Source organism: Quercus robur, chromosome 7 (genome assembly GCF_932294415.1).
Source record: "Quercus robur chromosome 7, dhQueRobu3.1, whole genome shotgun sequence".
Lineage (NCBI taxonomy): Eukaryota > Viridiplantae > Streptophyta > Magnoliopsida > Fagales > Fagaceae > Quercus > Quercus robur.
In genome coordinates, this window is record NC_065540.1 from 9,487,629 (window position 1) to 9,507,099 (window position 19,471).

General features: G+C 35.5%; 2 protein-coding genes across 3 annotated transcripts; both read right to left on the minus strand.

Annotated features, from left to right (window-relative positions):
- Nucleotides 1–2,979: 2,979 nt before the first annotated feature.
- Nucleotides 2,980–7,149, minus strand: LOC126692099 (uridine nucleosidase 1). The gene is made up of 9 exons (XM_050387578.1): nt 6,757–7,149; nt 5,584–5,699; nt 5,412–5,471; nt 4,931–5,113; nt 4,721–4,825; nt 3,927–4,023; nt 3,724–3,831; nt 3,475–3,610; nt 2,980–3,381 (listed from the first exon to the last, which is right to left on the minus strand). The coding sequence occupies exons 1-9, from the start codon at nt 6,887–6,889 to the stop codon at nt 3,273–3,275; spliced, it is 1,047 nt and encodes a 348-aa protein (XP_050243535.1). The 5' UTR covers nt 6,890–7,149; the 3' UTR covers nt 2,980–3,272.
- A 4,527-nt stretch (nt 7,150–11,676) lies between these two features.
- LOC126692100 (transcription initiation factor TFIID subunit 12) lies at nt 11,677–18,907 on the minus strand. Of its 2 annotated transcripts, none has more exons than XM_050387579.1 (9): nt 18,244–18,907; nt 17,966–18,130; nt 15,103–15,624; nt 14,342–14,416; nt 13,391–13,469; nt 13,233–13,297; nt 13,044–13,079; nt 12,618–12,795; nt 11,677–11,992 (listed from the first exon to the last, which is right to left on the minus strand). In XM_050387579.1, the coding sequence occupies exons 1-8, from the start codon at nt 18,832–18,834 to the stop codon at nt 12,676–12,678; spliced, it is 1,653 nt and encodes a 550-aa protein (XP_050243536.1). In that variant the 5' UTR covers nt 18,835–18,907; the 3' UTR covers nt 11,677–11,992; nt 12,618–12,675. The 2 variants fall into 2 exon arrangements, with proteins under 2 accessions (XP_050243536.1, XP_050243537.1); XM_050387580.1 differs by having other exon boundaries at nt 11,677–12,006.
- Between the last annotated feature and the right edge of the window lie 564 nt (nt 18,908–19,471).

The window sequence follows — 19,471 nt, forward strand, 5'->3', positions numbered from 1 at the left end:
TTTATCTCTTCACCCATATACATGCGATGTAAAATTGTTTCTATTGAATAAGTTCATTTGAACTTAGAAGGAAAAAAAAAATATATATATATATATATATGACTTCTTTTTTTTTTTTTTTTTTTATGAACATATATGACTTCATAATACTATGTAATTATTTCAAATTATATCATTAAATTTTTAATTAAAATAATACAGTTAAGTGTAGGGGGGGTTTTTGGGGCTCAAGCCCAACAGGCAGGCGATTCTGGCCCAAAAGTCCCTCAACAATGAATTTGTAGAGAGTAGGTTACAGAACTAGGTCTTTGACAGCGGGAACGTAGTTATGAACAAGCCATGCAACCAGTTGGACATAGGGATATTCCTCCAAACTTTTGGGATAACAGTCCGTGGGGCTGTATCTTCTGCTTTTTATCTCTAACTCCTTTCTCTTTTTCTATGTTTTTCTTCCTTCTGCTTGCGATCCCTTGGCCATGAGGATCTCCTTCTCTTATATAGCATCCTTCCTAAGATCACGACCCTACACTTGTTAATCATCTGGGCCTCTACTTGAGTACCTGTCCCATAGGACATCCTCCCTCTTTTCTGTGAGTTGCACTGGCCAAGATAATTCTGTGCTCCTGTCCTTTCCACATTAATGCGGCTGGAAAAGTAGCTCATTGGCGCATTTAATGCGGCAATCGTGGTTGCCCCCCTCCCTGAACGTCACGCACTATTCCTTCGTATTGGATGACTTTTCGCCATGTATAGGGTGCGAATCGGATACACACTTGGCGAGTCCGAGGAGGTACTCCTCCTCGGACGCCCCTAAGCAGGCCCGGCCCAACATGGTTGGGCTGGGATATCCTACGCCCATGCCTTTTCTTCTTGTCGTGGTTGGGCTTAGTACATGTACTATGGCCCAACGTCGACTGACGGATTTTACCCCCACATTAAGTATTTTAATTGATGATAAATTAAAAAAAAAAAACTAAATACTTGCATTAAATTTCACTTTATGTGAGGGAGAGAGAGGGAGAGAGAGAGAGAGAGAGAGAGAGAGAGAGATTGCTTGAAAAAAAAATGCACACAAAATTTGAAAAAAAAAGGTGGGGGGGGTGGTGTCATGTTGTTTTGACTTATGTTTTACTCTAATTTTTGTTAATAAAAAAATTAAGCCCACCCTTAGAGTCTATTTACATTTTATTTATGAACTCATTAAAAATATGATGAAATTAAAATATTATAAATGAATGGGATGAAAGTGAAATAAGTATTTTATATTTTCTCTAATATGCTTTACGAGTAAAATAATGACTAAAAAGGAAAGATATATATATATATATATATATATATATTTTATTATCTTATTATTCTATTTTTATTTCTCTTTTCATAGTATAAGAATAAAAATCAATACATAATTAGTATTTTATCATTCAATGTGTAAGGACCAGATTTGAAATCCTAGCTCAACAGATAGATGGGCTGAGACCTAAAAAACCCAAAACAATAAATTTGTAGAGAATGAGTTGGAAAACTGGGCTCTAATAAATCAAACAGACACAAAAGTAAATTTAGATGACAAGAAGACATAAATAGACATGTTTATAATGAAGAAAAATGTCATCGACAACGTCCGAAGAGATCTGTTCTTATATATTTCTTTCAAATTTGATTACAAAGTTAGTTCTTGATGCTCCAGTAATTTTCTCTCTTTTTTCTTCCCCATCATCCATGGAGGATCCCCTCTATTATATAGTTCCTCTTAGACTATCTTGATCCTACACTTGTTGATTATTTAAGCCACTATTTGAGTGTTTGTCCCATCAAACACCATCTTTGGTTTTCTGTGAGTTGTAGTAGTCAAGGCAGCTCTATTCAGGAGTCTTCTTTACATAAATGCGGCTAGAAAGTTAGTTGTAGGGCATTTAATGCGGTGGCAGCAACTTTTTCTTAGATATTTCCTAGCTCTCATTCTTCTAGTATGTTCATAATGCACGTCCTTCTCAGTGGAGTTTCCTGGAAAGTCACTTTGAGTGATAGAATACGCATTTGATTTATGCTTTGTTCACCCAAGGGAGTGCTCCTCCTCGGATCACCTTCCCTAGCCTTTCTGTTTGAATCTTACTCATGGGATTTTAAGATCGACACTCTCACTACTGTTTATCAGCTCTTGGACCAACTAACGTCCTTGGCTAAGGCTCAAGGCCCAATATACAAATTTGGGCCCTCACCCCTATACAATGTTTTTTTTTTTTTCTTCTAAAAAAAAGAACTTAAAAGTAAGGGAGAATATAAAGGATTCCTTAAAAATCTATTCAATATCATTCCTTGCCTTCTCTCAAATAAGTTGTTACCATGTTTGGATTGAAGGAGAGTGGAAAGATATAAAAGAGAGAATTTAAATTTTCTCTTGTTCTTATGTAAATTGGGAGGAGAAAGAATTTGAAAAAAATTGGAAGAGTCAAATCATTTTTTATTTTAATAATTCAATAATTATTATGAGAGATAGGAAATTTGAACTCTAAAAGTTTTTTTGTTAAAAACATTAAAAAATTTCTATTAAGCTACCAGGTTCGTCAATCCACTCTTTTTCTTTTCTCTCTCTTTTCTTCTTCTTTTTTTTTTTTTTTTTTTTTCCTCTGTTGGTGGATAAGGACAAGAGATTAAGTTTAATGAATTTTTATATAATTCCTTTTATTTTTTCTTTTTCTATAGAGTTCAATAAATTTGTGATATAATTATCAATTTCTTTATTAATTTCTTTTCCTCTACACTTTCAATTTTTTTTTTCTTTCCTTTCCTTTTTACCGTACAACCAAATAAGGAGAGGAGCATCTACACCCCTCTCTTGGTGTTTGATTTTAGAAACAGGAATGTGCATCTACTTCCCTTTTCTAGTCTCCTCTCCTCTCACCTACTTTCCTAGTATCAGGTTTGAGTGGAATACCGTTTCCCATTTTTGGTGGTGACATCAAGAATTTAAAAAATCACTGAGAAAATTAAAAATCATTATTATATGAAGAGAGATACATCATGAACTAGGAATTACCTACTCCATGTTCACATTTTCATTGACCATAGTCAAGTATTTTACAAATTCAAATATATTAGCTCAAGAGTTCACCAATGTGAGATCAATAAGCGCCCTTCACACCAAAAAATTGGGCTCTCATTAGAAAGAGAGAAGAAGGAATGCACTGATTCTCAAAGGAAATAAATGGAACACCAAACTTCATTTTCAATCTTTAACAGCTTGCTGGAAGTGGAGTGCATATTCCATGGTTTCATGGTTTCATCAACAATTTTCTGATATAATCGAGCACTCCCTTCACATTAACAGTCCATGCAACTGAAACAGGAGAACATTCTGTCCATGGGTTGCTTGAATTCCATCTGTGTCAAATTAAAAGCACCAATATCAATGAAAAATGTAAAAATAACAATCCAAGAGGTTAAATTTCTCCAGAAAGAGTAGTCTGAACATACTTTTTTAGCCCTTGGTCCAAAAGCGTGTGGCCTGCACAGATACCCTGCGTCTCAACCCTCACAACTCCCTTCTTGAAAGTAAATAGATCAGGACGGACTAGTGCTACAAAACTGACAGGGTCATGGAGGAAAACCCCTGAAAGCAAACTTAGGGTCATTCGGATGGAATACATGGAACATTTCACTGGAGACGATAAAAAAAATTATAAAACAGAACGGTCAAATAGTGGAAATATAAACAACAATTACCATGGACACCATCAGATTTCACATGCCAATCTCTGTAAAATTTGCACATATCACTTATGATTTTACTGTGCTTGCCCTTGGATTGCCTCAATTCAAGAAGGTCATCATCTGAAGCCATAAAGCAGTGGCAACTGTAAGAAGGATATTGTTTCACCAATCACAGAAAGTCACACAGGAAAAGCTGGTTTAGGGAGCAAAGATACCTGTAAACATCACTTGGGTTGTAACGTTTATTCCAACAACAGCAATATTTGCCCCAGAGGTGAACACAACATCAGCTGCTTCTGGATCTCCATAGATCTACAAGTCAGGAAATAGTGTCTTCATACACAGTTGGTTTACATGAATTTAAAAATGGAAGCTAAACAGTTTTCTTACTTTACCACTAACAACTAGAGTTCAACATTTTAGTTACCAAAAAAAAAAAAAAATACTATGGTGGAACTTTCTAATTCACAATAGTTTTATCTGAGGAAATAAAAGACCTTTTTTACAGATTAGAAATTATACAACAGTGTTTTAAAGCAGATAATTATGGTTATATAAGTTCTTCAGTTGATACTAAGCAAAACTATTTATGTATACAAAAGTAGGGAGAAAAATAAGTTTGTCAACTGCTCCAATTTTTATTTTTATTTTTTCAACCTTGGCCTTAGGCAAATATTCCTGCTGGGAAATGGTGAAAACAAGTTCCTGTATGATTTATTAGGGGGGAAAAATGTTTCCACATGAAACAGGACAAGTTTTAGAGAAAAATTTATGAACACTGCCAACATCAAGTGGGGTTTAAGATTAATTATATTACTTAAGGAGATCACTAATTGAAACATGAATTTTTGAATCAGGAAGATTTCCATCCAAACAGGAGTGTAAGTTAAAGCTTTATTAACTTATAAGCTCATAAAACTTACAAAACGTCACAGGGAATTAACTCTCCTGGCTAGGCTTGTCATGTTTTCTATGAGAAACAGGAAATGTAAGAAAAGCTAGCACTTACATTTGCTTCGGCAGCAGGATTTACGTTTCCCAATGCAAAGAAAGCACCCCCGAGTATGACCAGTCTCTTTACCTTTCTCGCAAAGGAAGAGTCCCTTTTGATTGCCTGATCAAGATAGTTAGATCAGCTTAACCATAATGGCTGCAAATTAAAATTTCTCAGTTATGAAGTTCAAGCAGTCAAATGCAGACAAGGAATACTGCAACTTACCAAAGCTAAGTTGGTCAGCGGTCCAAGTGCAAGTATAGATACTTCACCAGGATATTCAGAGACCTTTTCAACTAAAAATTCAGAAGCACTCTTCTCAGATTTCTTTGCTTTTGCAAGAGGTAGATCTGTGTTCCCCAACCCATCAGAACCGTGGATAAAGTCAGCAACATGCGGTATTCCTCCCTTTTTCCAGGATAAAGCATAATTAATATACCAAAAAAAGTAAAAAGAAAGCATATAACAGAACCTAGTTACACAACTGAAAGAGGAGGGGGGGGGGGGGGGGGGGGGGCATGCGTGAAAGACTGGAAATTTCAATTTCAAAAGTAGACAAAGATACAGCACAATGTGCAACACAACAGAGGCAATTTTGAAAAAGATTAAGCAAACCAAATGGGCCAAAGTACAACTTCGTTACAATCTAACATACGTGAACACAAACATGCAGGTTAAGATAACGACGACATATTAAAACAGATACCTTTAGAGGCCCGGCACTGCCCTCAGCCACTGGAATACCTGAACAGCCTGCGATCTCACACTATCCTTTTGCAAATTAAAAACACTAATTGATTGTGTACGTATTCCAAAAAAAAAAAATTACATCTGAAACACATCATACATAAGAAAATAAAAATCAACTGATTACATACCAGACGCAAAGCATTTTGAGTGGCAACTTCTGTAGAAGTATTACCAAATACTGTTGTCAAGCCCAATATTTCCAACTCCGGAGATTGAAACGCCATGAAAATTGCCATGGCATCATCTAGTCATTAATGAAAATTCATTCACATTTTAGACATTGCAGTGATAGAAAAGAAACACATCATAATGCACCACTAAATAAAACACCTAAAGTATTTCTTGAGAACCATTCAACCTTAAGAAAAAAAAAAAGCTATCTGGAATTTCCTTCTCCACAAACATATTTTCTAAATCCTCAACCCACTTTATTTTTTCTCCTTGAAATGTCAAAGTCAGCAATCCTTCCAATCAATGCTAGTATTTGGTACTGTTGAGAAAAAGTTTGAATTTTGACTGTAAAGAGATAATCACTCCAATATTCAACTGAAGGGATACAATAATAATATTTTAAGGCCCTGATTGATTTAATGAAACTCAATTTTCTAACAGACTTGGTTATCTCAATGGAACCTAAAGAATGAAAGCTTGGTATTGTGTTCCCAATTAATTTCAAGAAAAGGTAAAGCTTTACAACAACAACCAAGTCTTAGTCTCAAAATGATTTTTTATGAAAATAAAAGGTGCCCTTACATTCCATTCAAAATCACAGACTGAAGTGACAAACATTTACAAATTAAAAACAAAATAAATGAAATAAATTTCATAGAGGATCACCATGGTTAAGTAATCGCATCTGTGACTTTATGTATCTCTTTCACTCAACATCAACAATATATTACTAACAACTACAAATCTAAAAGATATACAAATCTAAACATTTTGAAAATGGACATTTTAACCAACTGTTTTGGAATTGTAACTAAATCAAAATTTCTCTCCAAGTTTTCTCAGCAACCAAGCAATGACTAAGTCAAAAAAAAAAAAGTCTTTGTTTATTTTTCTCTCAGAAATCCCTTAGTTCCGCTCATATCCTAGTCAAAGTCGCTGAAAACATAGATTAAAAAAATAACAAAGCACACATTTGAACATAACAAACAACAACTAAATTCCACCACGCATTCTCACATTTCATCATCATAGATTAAATCTCTCTCATTTTTAATTAACTATTATTACAAAAACCTCTGTTTGGATGCCGAGAAAATGTAGAGATTAAAAAAAAAAAAAAAAAAACTCACCGATGCCGGGGTCAGTGTCGATAAGGAGCTTGTCGCGGTGAGATTTGGCGTGAAAACCCAAAACGGCGTTGGTTTGTGCGTTCTCCACAATCGCCACACCCTCTCCATCACCATTTGTCATAGCGTAATCCATTCTTAGTATAATAATTGAAAAGACCAGACCAGACCTTTGAAACGAAACAAAAAAGTTTATAATAACTGAAAGAGAAGGCGACTGATATATTTATATGGAGGGTTTATACATTCATGTATGTATGTATGTACATGCGTGTGTATACAAAACACAAGCACATACATACATACATACACACACAAATTTGTCAAATACGAAAAAGAACGGTGCTGGCTGACGCTGGAAAGGTTTATAAGGGAGTCGCTATCGATCTATCGATTACGTGTTCTGGAAAAAAAAAATTACGGTTGCTTTTGGTTTGGGGGTTAGGTAGGTAATAGAGGAGAGAGAAGGGTATTGAATCTTGGACCAATGGTTGGATGCCGTGTGGCATATTCCAATGGTATCTGAGAGTCTTGTACCTTCTTCTTGTTTTCGGGATCTCCTCTGCGATATCATTTAATAAGGGGGGTTGGTTGATTGCTGATGTGTTTGATGATGATGTGCAGCCTTTTGTTACAGTTTTAATGAGAGAGGGGGTGATTCGATTCTACCGTGACGATAACTTTGCAAAAGCATGAACTTCCGTTTTGGTTTTTTCCCCCAAAAAAAAAAAAACATAAAATGCCGGAATCATCATGAGGTTCAAATTCTATCCGATTAAACGGGTTTCAGTTAACTCAACTAATGAAGTCTCTAATGGTTAAATAAGATATATGAATACCAGAAACTGATTGATGTTTTATTGTGATGATAGAAAACGCAATTATCAGAAACGAACGTCATAGATTAAAACTTTATACCAAAAAAAAAAAAAAAAAAATTCTATCTAATTTATGTAATGTGATTTTGGGATTGAGTTTGGGTGTAATACTGCGTTGAAGGGTTGAGATTAAAGCACTTTTGATCTCAATCCTACTATCTTAAAAAAAAAAAAAAAAAAGTTAACTCTTAACTCCTATGTTAAATTTTCTTTTTTTTTTTGAGATGCAACAATGCGCCTGAAACAATTCTCCGCGCCTTAAGGGATTGCCCCAAGGCACAATTATTGTGGAATTCTCTCTCCCCGCCCTTTCAAAGGAATCTTTTTTATGGTTTGCAATTGGTGGATTGGCTAAATTTGAACTTTAAGAGCTCCAAGACTTGTCAATCTTTGAATATCACTTGGGGTATCCTCTTCCCCTTTGCTCTGTGGACCCTTTAGTTACACTGGAATTGCACTGCTTTTGAAAGAATGAACCACCACAAGGATCTGAAGCTTGAGACACTAGCCAAGGCTTCGAAATTCTTGTACCTTGGAATGAATGGGAAGCAGACTAGGGCTAAGACGAAAATCCAGGTGCAATGGTTTCCCCCCCCCAACCAATTGGTTCAAGTTGAATTCGAATGGCTCATCCCTGGGAAATCCCGATTTGGCAGGTGGAGGAGGATTAATCAGAAACAAGAGGGGTGAATGGATTAAGGGGCATGCAAGAGCGATTGGTATTACAACAAGTGTAGTAGCAGAGCTTTGGACTCTTAGAGATGGGATATGTTTGTGTTTTTCCCTCAAACTTCCAGCAGTAATAATTGAGCTAGATTCCAAGTTGGTAGTTGAACTTATGAAGAAGGAACTGGACAATCCTAATGGTATAGACGTCTTGGTCACTGATTGTAGGGATGGTTTGAAAGTCATTCCTTTTGTAAGGATTCAACATTGTTATAAGGAGGCAAACAAATGTGTAGATGCTTTCGCTAGATGGGGTACTCTATTAAGCCAAGATTTTTCAATTTTTCTAGAACCTCCTCCGAATGTAGCTTTTCTTCTCGGCCTTCATTCGGCTGGAGCCTTGTATGACCCTTTTTTGTTCCCTTTGTTTTAGAGGTCGGCTAGTTTTTAATTAAAGCATCCTTTTAACCAAAAAAGAAAAATAAATAAATAAGCTTTCTAATACGTTGCCTGCATCCAAGTTTCTCTTCGTTAAACTAGGTCCATTCATTGCAGTAGGCATAAGGAGAAAACTTTATCAGGCATCATAATCTCTTCTACTGGACACTAGTGAATATATTATTAGATTTCAATTATTAAATATATTGAGTCAGTACGAAATTGCGAATATTGTATTTTAAAAATATAGCATAAATTACACGTGTAATATATAATTAAACATACTTTGTTCAATAAAATATATACACCCACTAAACTTTTAAATTTCAAATTATTTTAATGGTTTACAAGAATCACACTTCCTTTTTTTTTTTTTTTTTTTGGTTAAAAAGAATCACACTTCACGCCTGTTGCAAGTAGCAACTTTTAAGGTTTAAACAATAGAAGAAATACTTTTTTTTTCCTCCTTAAAAGAAAGAAGAAATAGCACGCTGTAGAGCGTAGACTAAGAGCATTCACGGTAAAATATTTAAAAAGTTTAGTTTTAAGTAACTCTAAATACTATTTTATCTATTTGAATAACTCACTTTATAATGCACCTTGTAGCAAAGGTTTCATATTAACATTCAACACATTAAAATAATATAAACAATACAATAAAATAATATATTTAACACAATAACCAACAACCACAACCATCAATTCATTAAAATATTATTTTTTTTTAACACTATATTAATTTTTTTTTTGTTTTTGTTTTGAGTTTTGAGCTACAGAGGGCTGCTATCTATAGTTTTGAGTTTTTTATTTATTTATTTATTTATTTTTTTATAAATTTAGCTGCTTTGCTGTAGCCACAATTTTGGAAAATTGGTTGTTAAATTGACTTTTTTGTCAATTTAGGAACCTCATTGGGCTGCTCTAAGGGAATATAGAATTGTAATTTACGTATTTAACTGTTCTTTGTCAAGGTAAGATTGCGCCATCAAGGCCATGAACTTTAGTATTACTCATTCTCTCAAGTCTAAAAAATCAGTGTTTTTCCCATCCATCGTTTGGTCATCTTTTTAAAGACATCATGTCTTTAGTTAGTTAGTTCACTTCATCTGGATGAAGTCTGTTCCTCCTGATATTTTTAAAGTTTATGTTTCTAAGCTTTTAGCTATCAAATAAAATGTCGCTTAAGGCTGTTTCTAAAAAAAAAAAAGTATCATATATGTAGTTACAAAGTAGCTCACACTTTGGCAAGATTAGCTATTAATTTTCCAGATTATACCATCTGGATGGAGGATATTCCATCTCAGGACTTTCGGTTTGTTTAGACTGAGATTACCAATTTTATTTAATAAAATTGGATGTCTTTCTTCTCCCCAAAAAACAAAAATAGTTATATACCAATTAATAAGGAGAATTTGAAAGTCAGACAAGAAAAAAAAGTTTGACCGCAAAAGTCAAAGATATTACGATTGCCATTCACAATATAGATGGAGTGTCACCAAGTAATGGTTGGGTACTTGGATTAGCACCATATTTACTTTGCGTGGAAATGTCAAATTATGTCAGAGAAGAGAATAGTACTCCCGTGGGAAATTCATATACGACTTTTAGCACCAATTCTATTCTCGTTTTGCTTCGTTTCGTTTGATTTTTATTTTCTTACCTAAATTGTTGATTAAGGTGTAACATCAATGTAATTTCCGAATTGTTACAACTTTTATAATACGTTCACTTTGTTCCCTACAGAATTGCCTTTTATTCAGAAAAGCTAAACCTGTTCCCCAAGTACTTAACTTCACATATAGAAAGCCTCCTCAGTCTTCAATATTGGCTTTTAGACTAGTTAAAATGGAAAAAGTTGGGATGGTTTCACTTTATTAAGGCACATGAAATTTCATGTGATACACGTTGAGGCACATGAAATTTCATATAAAAATTGAAATGCAACGGTTCAGATTTCAGTGACCAAGCCAACCCACTAAGACCCTGACCCACATTATTCCACTTTCCTGATCATATACATGTGCAAACACATTACTTTCCCTTTCTCATCAGTCATCGTCAAGCAACTTAATACAATATAAAAAAAAATTAAATAGATACGCAATGCTCAGCACCAAAGTTGATTCACTTCAAACTTGTTTCCCCAGCCAATTATGCCCAACCCTATGCAACAACACTCACCTAAAACGATTTACAAAGGCAATGCAGTTGATAAGAGGTAACTTTTAAAGGTCAGAAAAACCCAGAAGCTTATTGAAGATAAGGAAAAGTTAAAAGGCATTGGTAATCAGGTGTGAAATTTACAACTACACATCATTTACAAGAACACCCAGCTTTATTCACATCCAAATTTCTAGTTAAGGTTGCTAATGGACTTTTGTAGGCTTTTAAAGACCAGCTGGATCTATATAGATCAAGTTCAGGAGAACAATTATTTAAGGGCCTCCTTTTGTCAAAGCTTAAACATAGAGCAAAGCACAACCATATGGAGCTTGAACTCAAGCACTTTCTTGGCCTCACCTTCTAAAGAAAAAGCTAAGGCACCCACTGGGACAATCACCATGGCAATGATATAAATGATTAATTCACTATGAGAACAAAACAATATCTACAAAATCGTTTATACATACACACTAAGCATTTATGTGCGTACAAACTCAGGTCATTTGCACTGTCGAATACTGAAAGCTTTACTGGTTCTACTCCAAGGAATTTTTTTTTTAATAGTATATATTACTGGGGCATAAGACGGGGAAGACTCAGCAAGACCACACATGGAACTGATATCAATGACATTTTTTCTGCACATTATGTGAAGGACCATAATAAGTCAGAATTTCAGGTGCCAAAATGACTGTCTTCTTTGTCCCTTACACCCCCCCCCCCCCCCCCCAAAAGGCCAAAACTATGATTTTACTCATATGTGACGACAAGAAAGGCATATAAAACATCTGTTGCTTCCCATGATTGCTTGCAACGGTGCCAATTTATAGCAGGCAACAACTCCAACATAAGAGCTCAAAAAGTAGTTACCTACCAGTCCCATCAAACTTGCAGCTGCTATTTCAACAAGTTGGTGGCACAATAGCATTGGGGGCATGAATATTAATTAGTAAAACAAAACTTTTCATCCTTGGTCATTGGTGGCCTCGGAGATCAACATAAAGAAGATTCATAAATATGGATGTCCACCAAGGTAGGCAATAAATCTTGGATCCATTCCACTGTAACATTGCCTTCTCTTTGCAAAGTTTGGCCTGCACAAAGTGAACTGTACTGATAGATGCCAGAGATTATAAACCTTTAAATACATAAACTAGCATAACACTTTCTGCTGTAAGACATGCATCTAAACTCTCTACATACACGAAACCATGTGGCAGTTTAGCATCTTTGTAATATTACTTCAAGATGATTTGACCACAAATTTACCCTAATAATAACTCCCTAAACACAAAGTAACTCAGGTTCAATGTATTCAACCTTGTTACAAAGACTTCTTCAAAACCATATAGGAGCAAGCGGCAAGCCCTATGAGAAGTTTGGGAGTTTAAAAACTGCTGCAGTTGTATGTCAAACAGGGAACACATGAGAACCTGATGTGTGTAACTGCTAGGTTGTGACAGAATTATGACCAAATTTTTTGGCTTTCCAACTAGCAGAAAATGGTAAAAGAGAGATGTACTTCCATCCAATAAAAAAACTGTTGAAAATGTCAAGAGAATAAGCACATCACGCCATGACATGACCTCAAAGAAACAAGAACTTCTTTATTCCTAACTGTCTAAATGCATGCAAACAGATAAACATGTTAGTTTTATGCAGATTCAATACATGCCTCTATAGTTTTAGGCATTATGCATCTCTAAATATTTGTCATACCTTCTTTATCAGAACAGTTCTCATGTCCAGCAGTATCAATAAATGCTTCATGCACTTTTTACATTTGGGGAGCCAATGGATTGGCAGGTGCCTTGGCCAGATTACCCTTTGCATTTCCAGCAGCTTGTCCAGAAGAAATTTTGGTTGCTGTCTCAGTTGCTACCATTGATTTCTTTATCTGCCAAAAATAGAAGCAATGATGAAAACTCCTTCAAAAGATACAAGAAATTTCAGAAAGAAGACTCCTTCGAAAACTGAGACAAATATTGATCTAAAAACTCAAGATTTAATTTAGCTTAGCATAATAACATCAATGAGAGTCCACTAACATTTGTAGATTTCTTTAAAAGTATACACACACACAGAAAAATTCATACATTTGAGGGAGACCTATAAAAGTTCATACAAAAGAGGCAATAAACTTACTGCTACAAGACGTTCCTTGTGAATATCATTTGTAAGCTGCAAAACCATCAAAGAGCAATATGTTAAAGAAATTTTCTTTTCTTATATATATATATTTTTTCAAGTATGAAAAGCATCATCACCACAACCAGTAGATAGATTGCCCCACTGCCATCTAGATAGAGGTAAACGGTCAATGATAATTCTTACCGGTTTTCTGTAGCTCTTAATCTCATCACCACCAAAACCAGGAAGTGTAATATTCCAGTTTCTTTCTGAATCAAGTCAACGAGTAAAAGAAGATTAAGTATTAAAAGTACATAAACCGAAGTTAGCACTATACAGAGGAATTCCCCTACATAACTAACCAAGATGTAAAAGTATGTCTTTTGCTTCCAATGTTGTTGATTTCCGATGCTTGGCCAACGAGCAACCAAATGTTGTAATCTAATCAAAGGAAAAAACATAAGTGCAAGTGTAAGTACGACTACAGATTTAAAAAAGAATCACCTAGAGAATCACAACAAGAGTCTCATGGGATGTTCTCAGTCACAGCAGGAGTATAAAATGCTTAGAAATAAAATTCAAGAATACACCACTGACCAACAGAAGTCTTATGCCAATCACTTGAAGCTAGGTTTATAAACCCCCTTTCTGAGCTATCATGAACTTACACACTGATGTAAGGGAATTAAGCCTAAGGAAGCAGACCCATTAGTCCATCTTGTCGACTCGTTTGCTACACAAGACTAGTCTTTTATAAATCTATGTTATGTTTTGTTTATTATTATGCATTTAGCATTTTTAAAGGTCATGTGACAATTGACTTTTAATGAAATTGGATGGTTAGGACTTAATTGTTACATTGAAGATGGAAGGGTAGAATCCTAGGGTTACTAAAGGCTAGTACAAATAGCTTTTTTAAGTCGTTGCAATGCTCTTTTATTTGATTTATGAAATTTCAGATCTAAAAATTGTTTGAGTCTTTAAGCCTAGAAATTGATATTTTATTGTTCCAACTTTGATCATATTATTTTCTATTTGTTATAAACTTATAATCTTGTTTTGTTGCAAATTTTATTCTTAAACATTTCTAAGCTTCAAATTAATTGAAAGGTGGCATCTTTGGCCGGTACATATCACACCTACACTAGGTCTTAAGCTGTCCTTGCCACATCACACACTAAGAAGGAAAAAGTGCAAATCTAAACCCAACTGAATAATTAGGCAAGATTCATCTAGTCACAAAGCACTAAAAACTGCAAGCTACACTGAACATGAGAAGGAGGAAACACAAAAGAACTGGCTCAGCTACTTACAGAATCAACAAAATCCTCTGCAATATCAACAAGAATGTCTTCAACTTCAGGATCCAACTTCTCTGATGAATCAATCTGTACAAGTAGAAGTCAGAAAAGATTTAAAATAAGTAATAATAAAAAAAATCATGGACCACAACACAAGTTCTACCCCCAACCAAAAAAAAAAAGGGTACAGCTAAGTAACTTCGGTTTTAAGAGAGGCAAGAATTAGGCTGTGTTATATATCCAACTACTGCAATAGAATTATAGTTTATGAACACATTTGGAGTCCGTTTGAGAACAACTTATTTAGCTAAAATTGAAAACTTTTTGCTAAAAGTGTAGAAAAAAAAAGGTTAAAAGTTAGCTGAATAGTACAATGTGACTTATGAATAGTACCAAAAAGTGTAGTAGGACCCATAAATACTACCAAAAAAAAAAAAAAAAAAAAAAGCTAAAAACTCAAATAAGTTTAACAAATAAGCACATCCCAAACGCAACACACTCCAAACCAATATAAGACTTCAACTAAGCAAACAGGACAGTTTTTTTAAATTCATACTCATAAGATGTCAAAGTTGAACTAGACACGTTAAGGTTAATGTTTCATCAAAAACTTGCAACAACAAATGTTTGTCCATATGGTTCTATTAGCAAAAACAAAGTTAGCTGGGTTCCATAAACTGATCAGACTTGAGAGCAAAAAATAAATAAAATTCATGATTAATAATCCAAGAATTTTCAGTAAACCAATAGCAAAGAAGACCAATATGGCTCACCTGGCTGACTAGCTCATGAATGCTTCTTTTGCCAAGAATCCTGTTACAAGATTCATCACTTTCCGCAATAGCTGTTCTATTCTGGGCCACAGCCTGGACTGTGTTAGGCTGCACCATTGCAAGAGAGGAAGGCTTCTGATTTCCTGAGCCCTGGACCCTTGTTATTTGTGGTTGATGGGTTACAGCTTGCGGGACCCTTGATGGTGGAAATTGTTGCCCATAATGCTCCTGCAACTGACTTGATGGTGTAGGCTGTTGCTGTTGCTGTTGCAAAGATGGCATATGTTGTTGCTGTGAACCTGTTGGCAATGGATGATGCTGTTGTTGAGGAAGATGTGCTCGTTGCTGCATTTGTGAATTGACCTGATGCCTATTTGAAGGAGATGGTAAAGGAGGCTTCCCTTGTGATCCAGATGACAGCCATGGCTGATTAACAGTTTGCATATTTTGTGAGGTATTTGGTGATGGAGAACCAGGAGATCCCACTGGTTGGAGTCTCATAAGGCTATGCCCTTGAAGATTCTGCAGAAAGTAAAAGAAATAAACAAACATATAGAACAGGCAAAGGACCTTCTTTTCACTAAATTTTTTCATATAAGTTAACAATCAATTAATTTAGTTATAGAAGGCATATGCAAGCAACACAGGTAAAATTTACCACCATTTTCTTAGTCAATACCACATATTCTCAATGATAGAAGCATCACAATATTATTCTACAACATAGTCAGATTATTATTCTTGAACAATCTTCATGATTCTTGCATATCTGATTTGTACAGCTATTGATGGTTATATACAACTCTAATCTAGCACTAACTCTAGGATTGGTTACAACAATCAATAAATCCCTTTAACAAAGTGATAACTAACTTAACAAATTGAGCTTAACTAATTACATTCTGTTACAACAGATCAGAGGAACAGATAGAAGACTCCCAGCAATTGTCATTGCACTAAGGATGAATGACACCTAGGAAGTACGGACACTTCATTTTGGGTGCCATACCCGTGTTGAGCACACGCCTAGGACACCGCTGCATGCATGTCCCAGCTATTTCCTTTTTAAAAAAGAAAAAAAATTCCCGGACACAGCTCATGCCAAAATTTTAAAAAATTAAAAATAAAAAAAATAAATTAGGGCCTTTAATGCAGCGTTTTGAATTTAGACCAAAAATTAATTCCTAACCCTAGCCTCCTGCTCTCTCACTCTCTCTGTCGGCACTAATGGCAAGGCCAACAAGGTTATTGCATATCAGTAAGCTCTCTCTTTCTCACTCTCTTTCTCGGTCGATCTCTCTTTCTCTCTCTCCCCCCTTTGGTGCATGTTATGTCCTAGTTATCTTATACACTTATCTAGTTATCTTTTATTTAGGGTTCTTATTATTGGTTTGTATTCTAATTTCTAAACATCCTTTCATAGTCATGAATTCACTTTATTATCCATTATTGCTCTTAAATTGATGTATGTTTAACATTATATGAAAAAATTAATACTTAATCATATTTAAAAATATTTAATAACTACTTAAAATACGTATCCCCCCGTGTCATGTCATAATTATCAAAAATCCCGTGTCACCGTGTTGTACCCGTACCCACATCTGTGTTTTCTACACAAAACGACATGTCGTCAATCTTATCATCCTTGTAACTTGAAATTCCCTGCATGCAGCAGCTCGTCTAACAAACTTTGACACAAACACTGAAACCATTTTGAACTTACCTAAAGATCTCAGGAAATATCAGCAACTTAGGCTAAATTATATGATTTACAGAATACCTAATCATTACTTACTTTCTTAGCTCACAATACCTTTCTTATTCTTAGATTCATCCTTGGATCTTCTTAAATTCTAAAGATTTTATTGATCAATTCAGAAATATAAAATTATTCCTACAGTGAGCTTTCTAATTTCTGTTGGGAACACAATGGATGCCTTTTTGAACTGAATACTGAAAAACTTATGAACCCTCATGACTCAAGTTTTAACACATGCTTCCAACTTCTGCTATAACAAGCCACCTTCACTGCACTCCAATTTTGGAATTCTTATTGGTAAAGCAAAATATCTAACTCCAACACTGTCACAGAATCAACTCTAACAATTTCAAATAAGGATAAGGAATATTTGTTAAAAAAAATTGTGGCCTTTACATGTCATCATACATCCATGAATTCACAAGCACTCCAAAAACTTAAAAGCCACAACCTCAATAGTCAATATCATAGTTCAAAAGAATATAGTTTGAGTTCAATAAAAAGAAGTGTAAACCAAAAAAAACTAAAACAAGTATTAAAAAAAGGGATTTGTAGAACGATCTATAAAACAATTGATATGGTTTGTGTTTGATTCCTCAAGGACCTCAACTCAGTTAGTCGCACCTCTAGAGTCTGCTTCTACCCCCATGCTATGAGCGAAAGAGAAAATGTAAATACTACCATTAAAGCAACCTATGCAATACTTACAATATCCATGTGAATTATATCCCCTATCTCTATAAATATGAAGGAATTATTCCATTATTGTCCCCTAATCATTATTATATCACTAATAATAGTGGAATCACTACTACTTCATCTCTTTATGGATTATCCTCATGTAATACAACCATGAAAGGACAAATCAAAACATTAGTCCCTACAGATACCCGACAGAGACGTCAAACCAACAAATAATTTCTTTTATTACACAAAATGCAAAGGCTTTTAGTAATGAACACCATATTTAGAACAAGGCCTTAATAGCAGCAACCATTCTTAAAACCTTTGCTCTGCAGAGACACACATATGCGCTCGCACAGATACAAACATTGTTGATAATAACTATCATAAACCATTCAGTGAAAAACAATTACTGACTTGGGAAGTAGGGGGCTGGTTATTTGGGGACGATTGCGGTCTAAGAGATGACTGAACTGGTCTCGGTGGATGGTGTGCTGAAATCCCAGCTGGCCGCAGTTGCGAGCTTGAACCAAGCGATCCCAGCATCCCAATTCCCGGCATTCCTTGCATCGTTGGTCTAGCCTAACCAGTACAACAATTCAAGCATGGGTTTTAGTACAACTCTCCTAACAATGTGAAAAAAAAAAAAAGCCATTGAAATTGAATGAAGACAAACTGTTTGAGGAAATGCCAACCTGAGAAGCATTGGAACTAGAGACGGATTCGGGCACGTTGACGGCGGAGCGGGCCAGGCCAGTGAAGTGGTGACCGAAGGAGGAAGAGAAGGGTGCGGGTTGAGGAGAAGCGGCAGTGTTCGGGTGGTGCGCGGGAACACCGATAGCAATGCCGCCTCTCTGGGCGGGGATGGAGGGAGACCCGGCCGGAGAAGACGAAGAAGGGAGCGAAGAGAAGTGCGAAAAGTGTGGCTGCTGCTGTTGTGGCGGCGGCGGTTGTGGTGGTCTGGCAAACGAAGAGAGAGGCCTAGGTTGCGGTTGTGAAGGGTTTGGTATAGAGGGCTTAGCGTTTTGGGTGGGAGTGAGAGTAGGGTTAGGATTAGGGTTAGGGTTAGGGGAGGGAGGGATAGGTGAAGGGGTTGGAGTTGAAGAGGGTGGCTGTGGTGGGGGTTGTTGTGGAGTTGATAGTGGCGGAGAGTCAGATGGTTGAAATGATGTGGTGGCGGTTGTTGTGGTGGTTGTGGCGGCGGAGGAGTCAGTGGCGGTGGCGGTGGTAGTGGTGGGAGTGGGAGTGGGAGTGGGGGTTTGTTGTTGTGGTGGTGGTTGTTCCATTGAGATTGGGTATTGAAGGGAGGGAAATCGAGGGGATGTGCTGCTTTGAGATTTGTAGATGGGTTTTCAACTTTCAGTGTATATAAAGGCTTTGTTTTCTATATAAAGGCGACTAAACGAGGTGTTATGTCATTGTATTTTCGACGTAATAAACTATAATACTAAAAGGATTTTTTTTTTTTTTTTTTTTAACTGAATTACTCTTTTGATCCTTAAGTTTGGGTTTGTTTTCATTTTGGGTTATCAAAGTTGTGAAATTTTTTTATTTATTTTGACCAACAATGTGATTTAACTAAAATTGTGTTTTTTAAACATATTGTTAGTGCAAAATTTGAAATTTTAATATTTAAAATTGTGTTTTGAAATAAAGGCTACTTGACCCTTTATATATTTTTATTTTCTTCTTGTTAAATATTAGCATTGATATACCATGTTGAATATGCTAGTATAGATGCGGAAGTGAAAGCATAAAGTATAAAATATAATAACACACGAGAGTTACGTGGTTTAGCCTAACGGCTTACATCCACGGAGGAAACCCTAAAGGGCTACATCAATAATATATTATAGTGTAGTACAAATCCTGTGTTACAATGAATTATAACATGTGTATATATAGTAGACTAAACCCTAAACT

Excerpts from the sequence above, each read along its gene's own strand:
- LOC126692100 (XM_050387579.1), bottom strand. The coding sequence starts at position 18,834 with ATGGAACAACCACCACCACAACAACAAACCCCCACTCCCACTCCCACT. Across the intron at positions 13,470-14,341 it reads CAGAGGATTTTGTTGATTCT|ATTACAACATTTGGTTGCTC; the intron begins GTAAGTAGCTGA and ends TCCTTTGATTAG. Across the intron at positions 12,796-13,043 it reads ACAAGGAACGTCTTGTAGCA|ATAAAGAAATCAATGGTAGC; the intron begins GTAAGTTTATTG and ends TATTTTTGGCAG.
- LOC126692099 (XM_050387578.1), bottom strand. The coding sequence starts at position 6,889 with ATGGATTACGCTATGACAAATGGTGATGGAGAGGGTGTGGCGATTGTG. Across the intron at positions 5,114-5,411 it reads GCAGTGCCGGGCCTCTAAAG|GGAGGAATACCGCATGTTGC; the intron begins GTATCTGTTTTA and ends TCCTGGAAAAAG. Across the intron at positions 3,382-3,474 it reads TTGGACCAAGGGCTAAAAAA|ATGGAATTCAAGCAACCCAT; the intron begins GTATGTTCAGAC and ends AATTTGACACAG.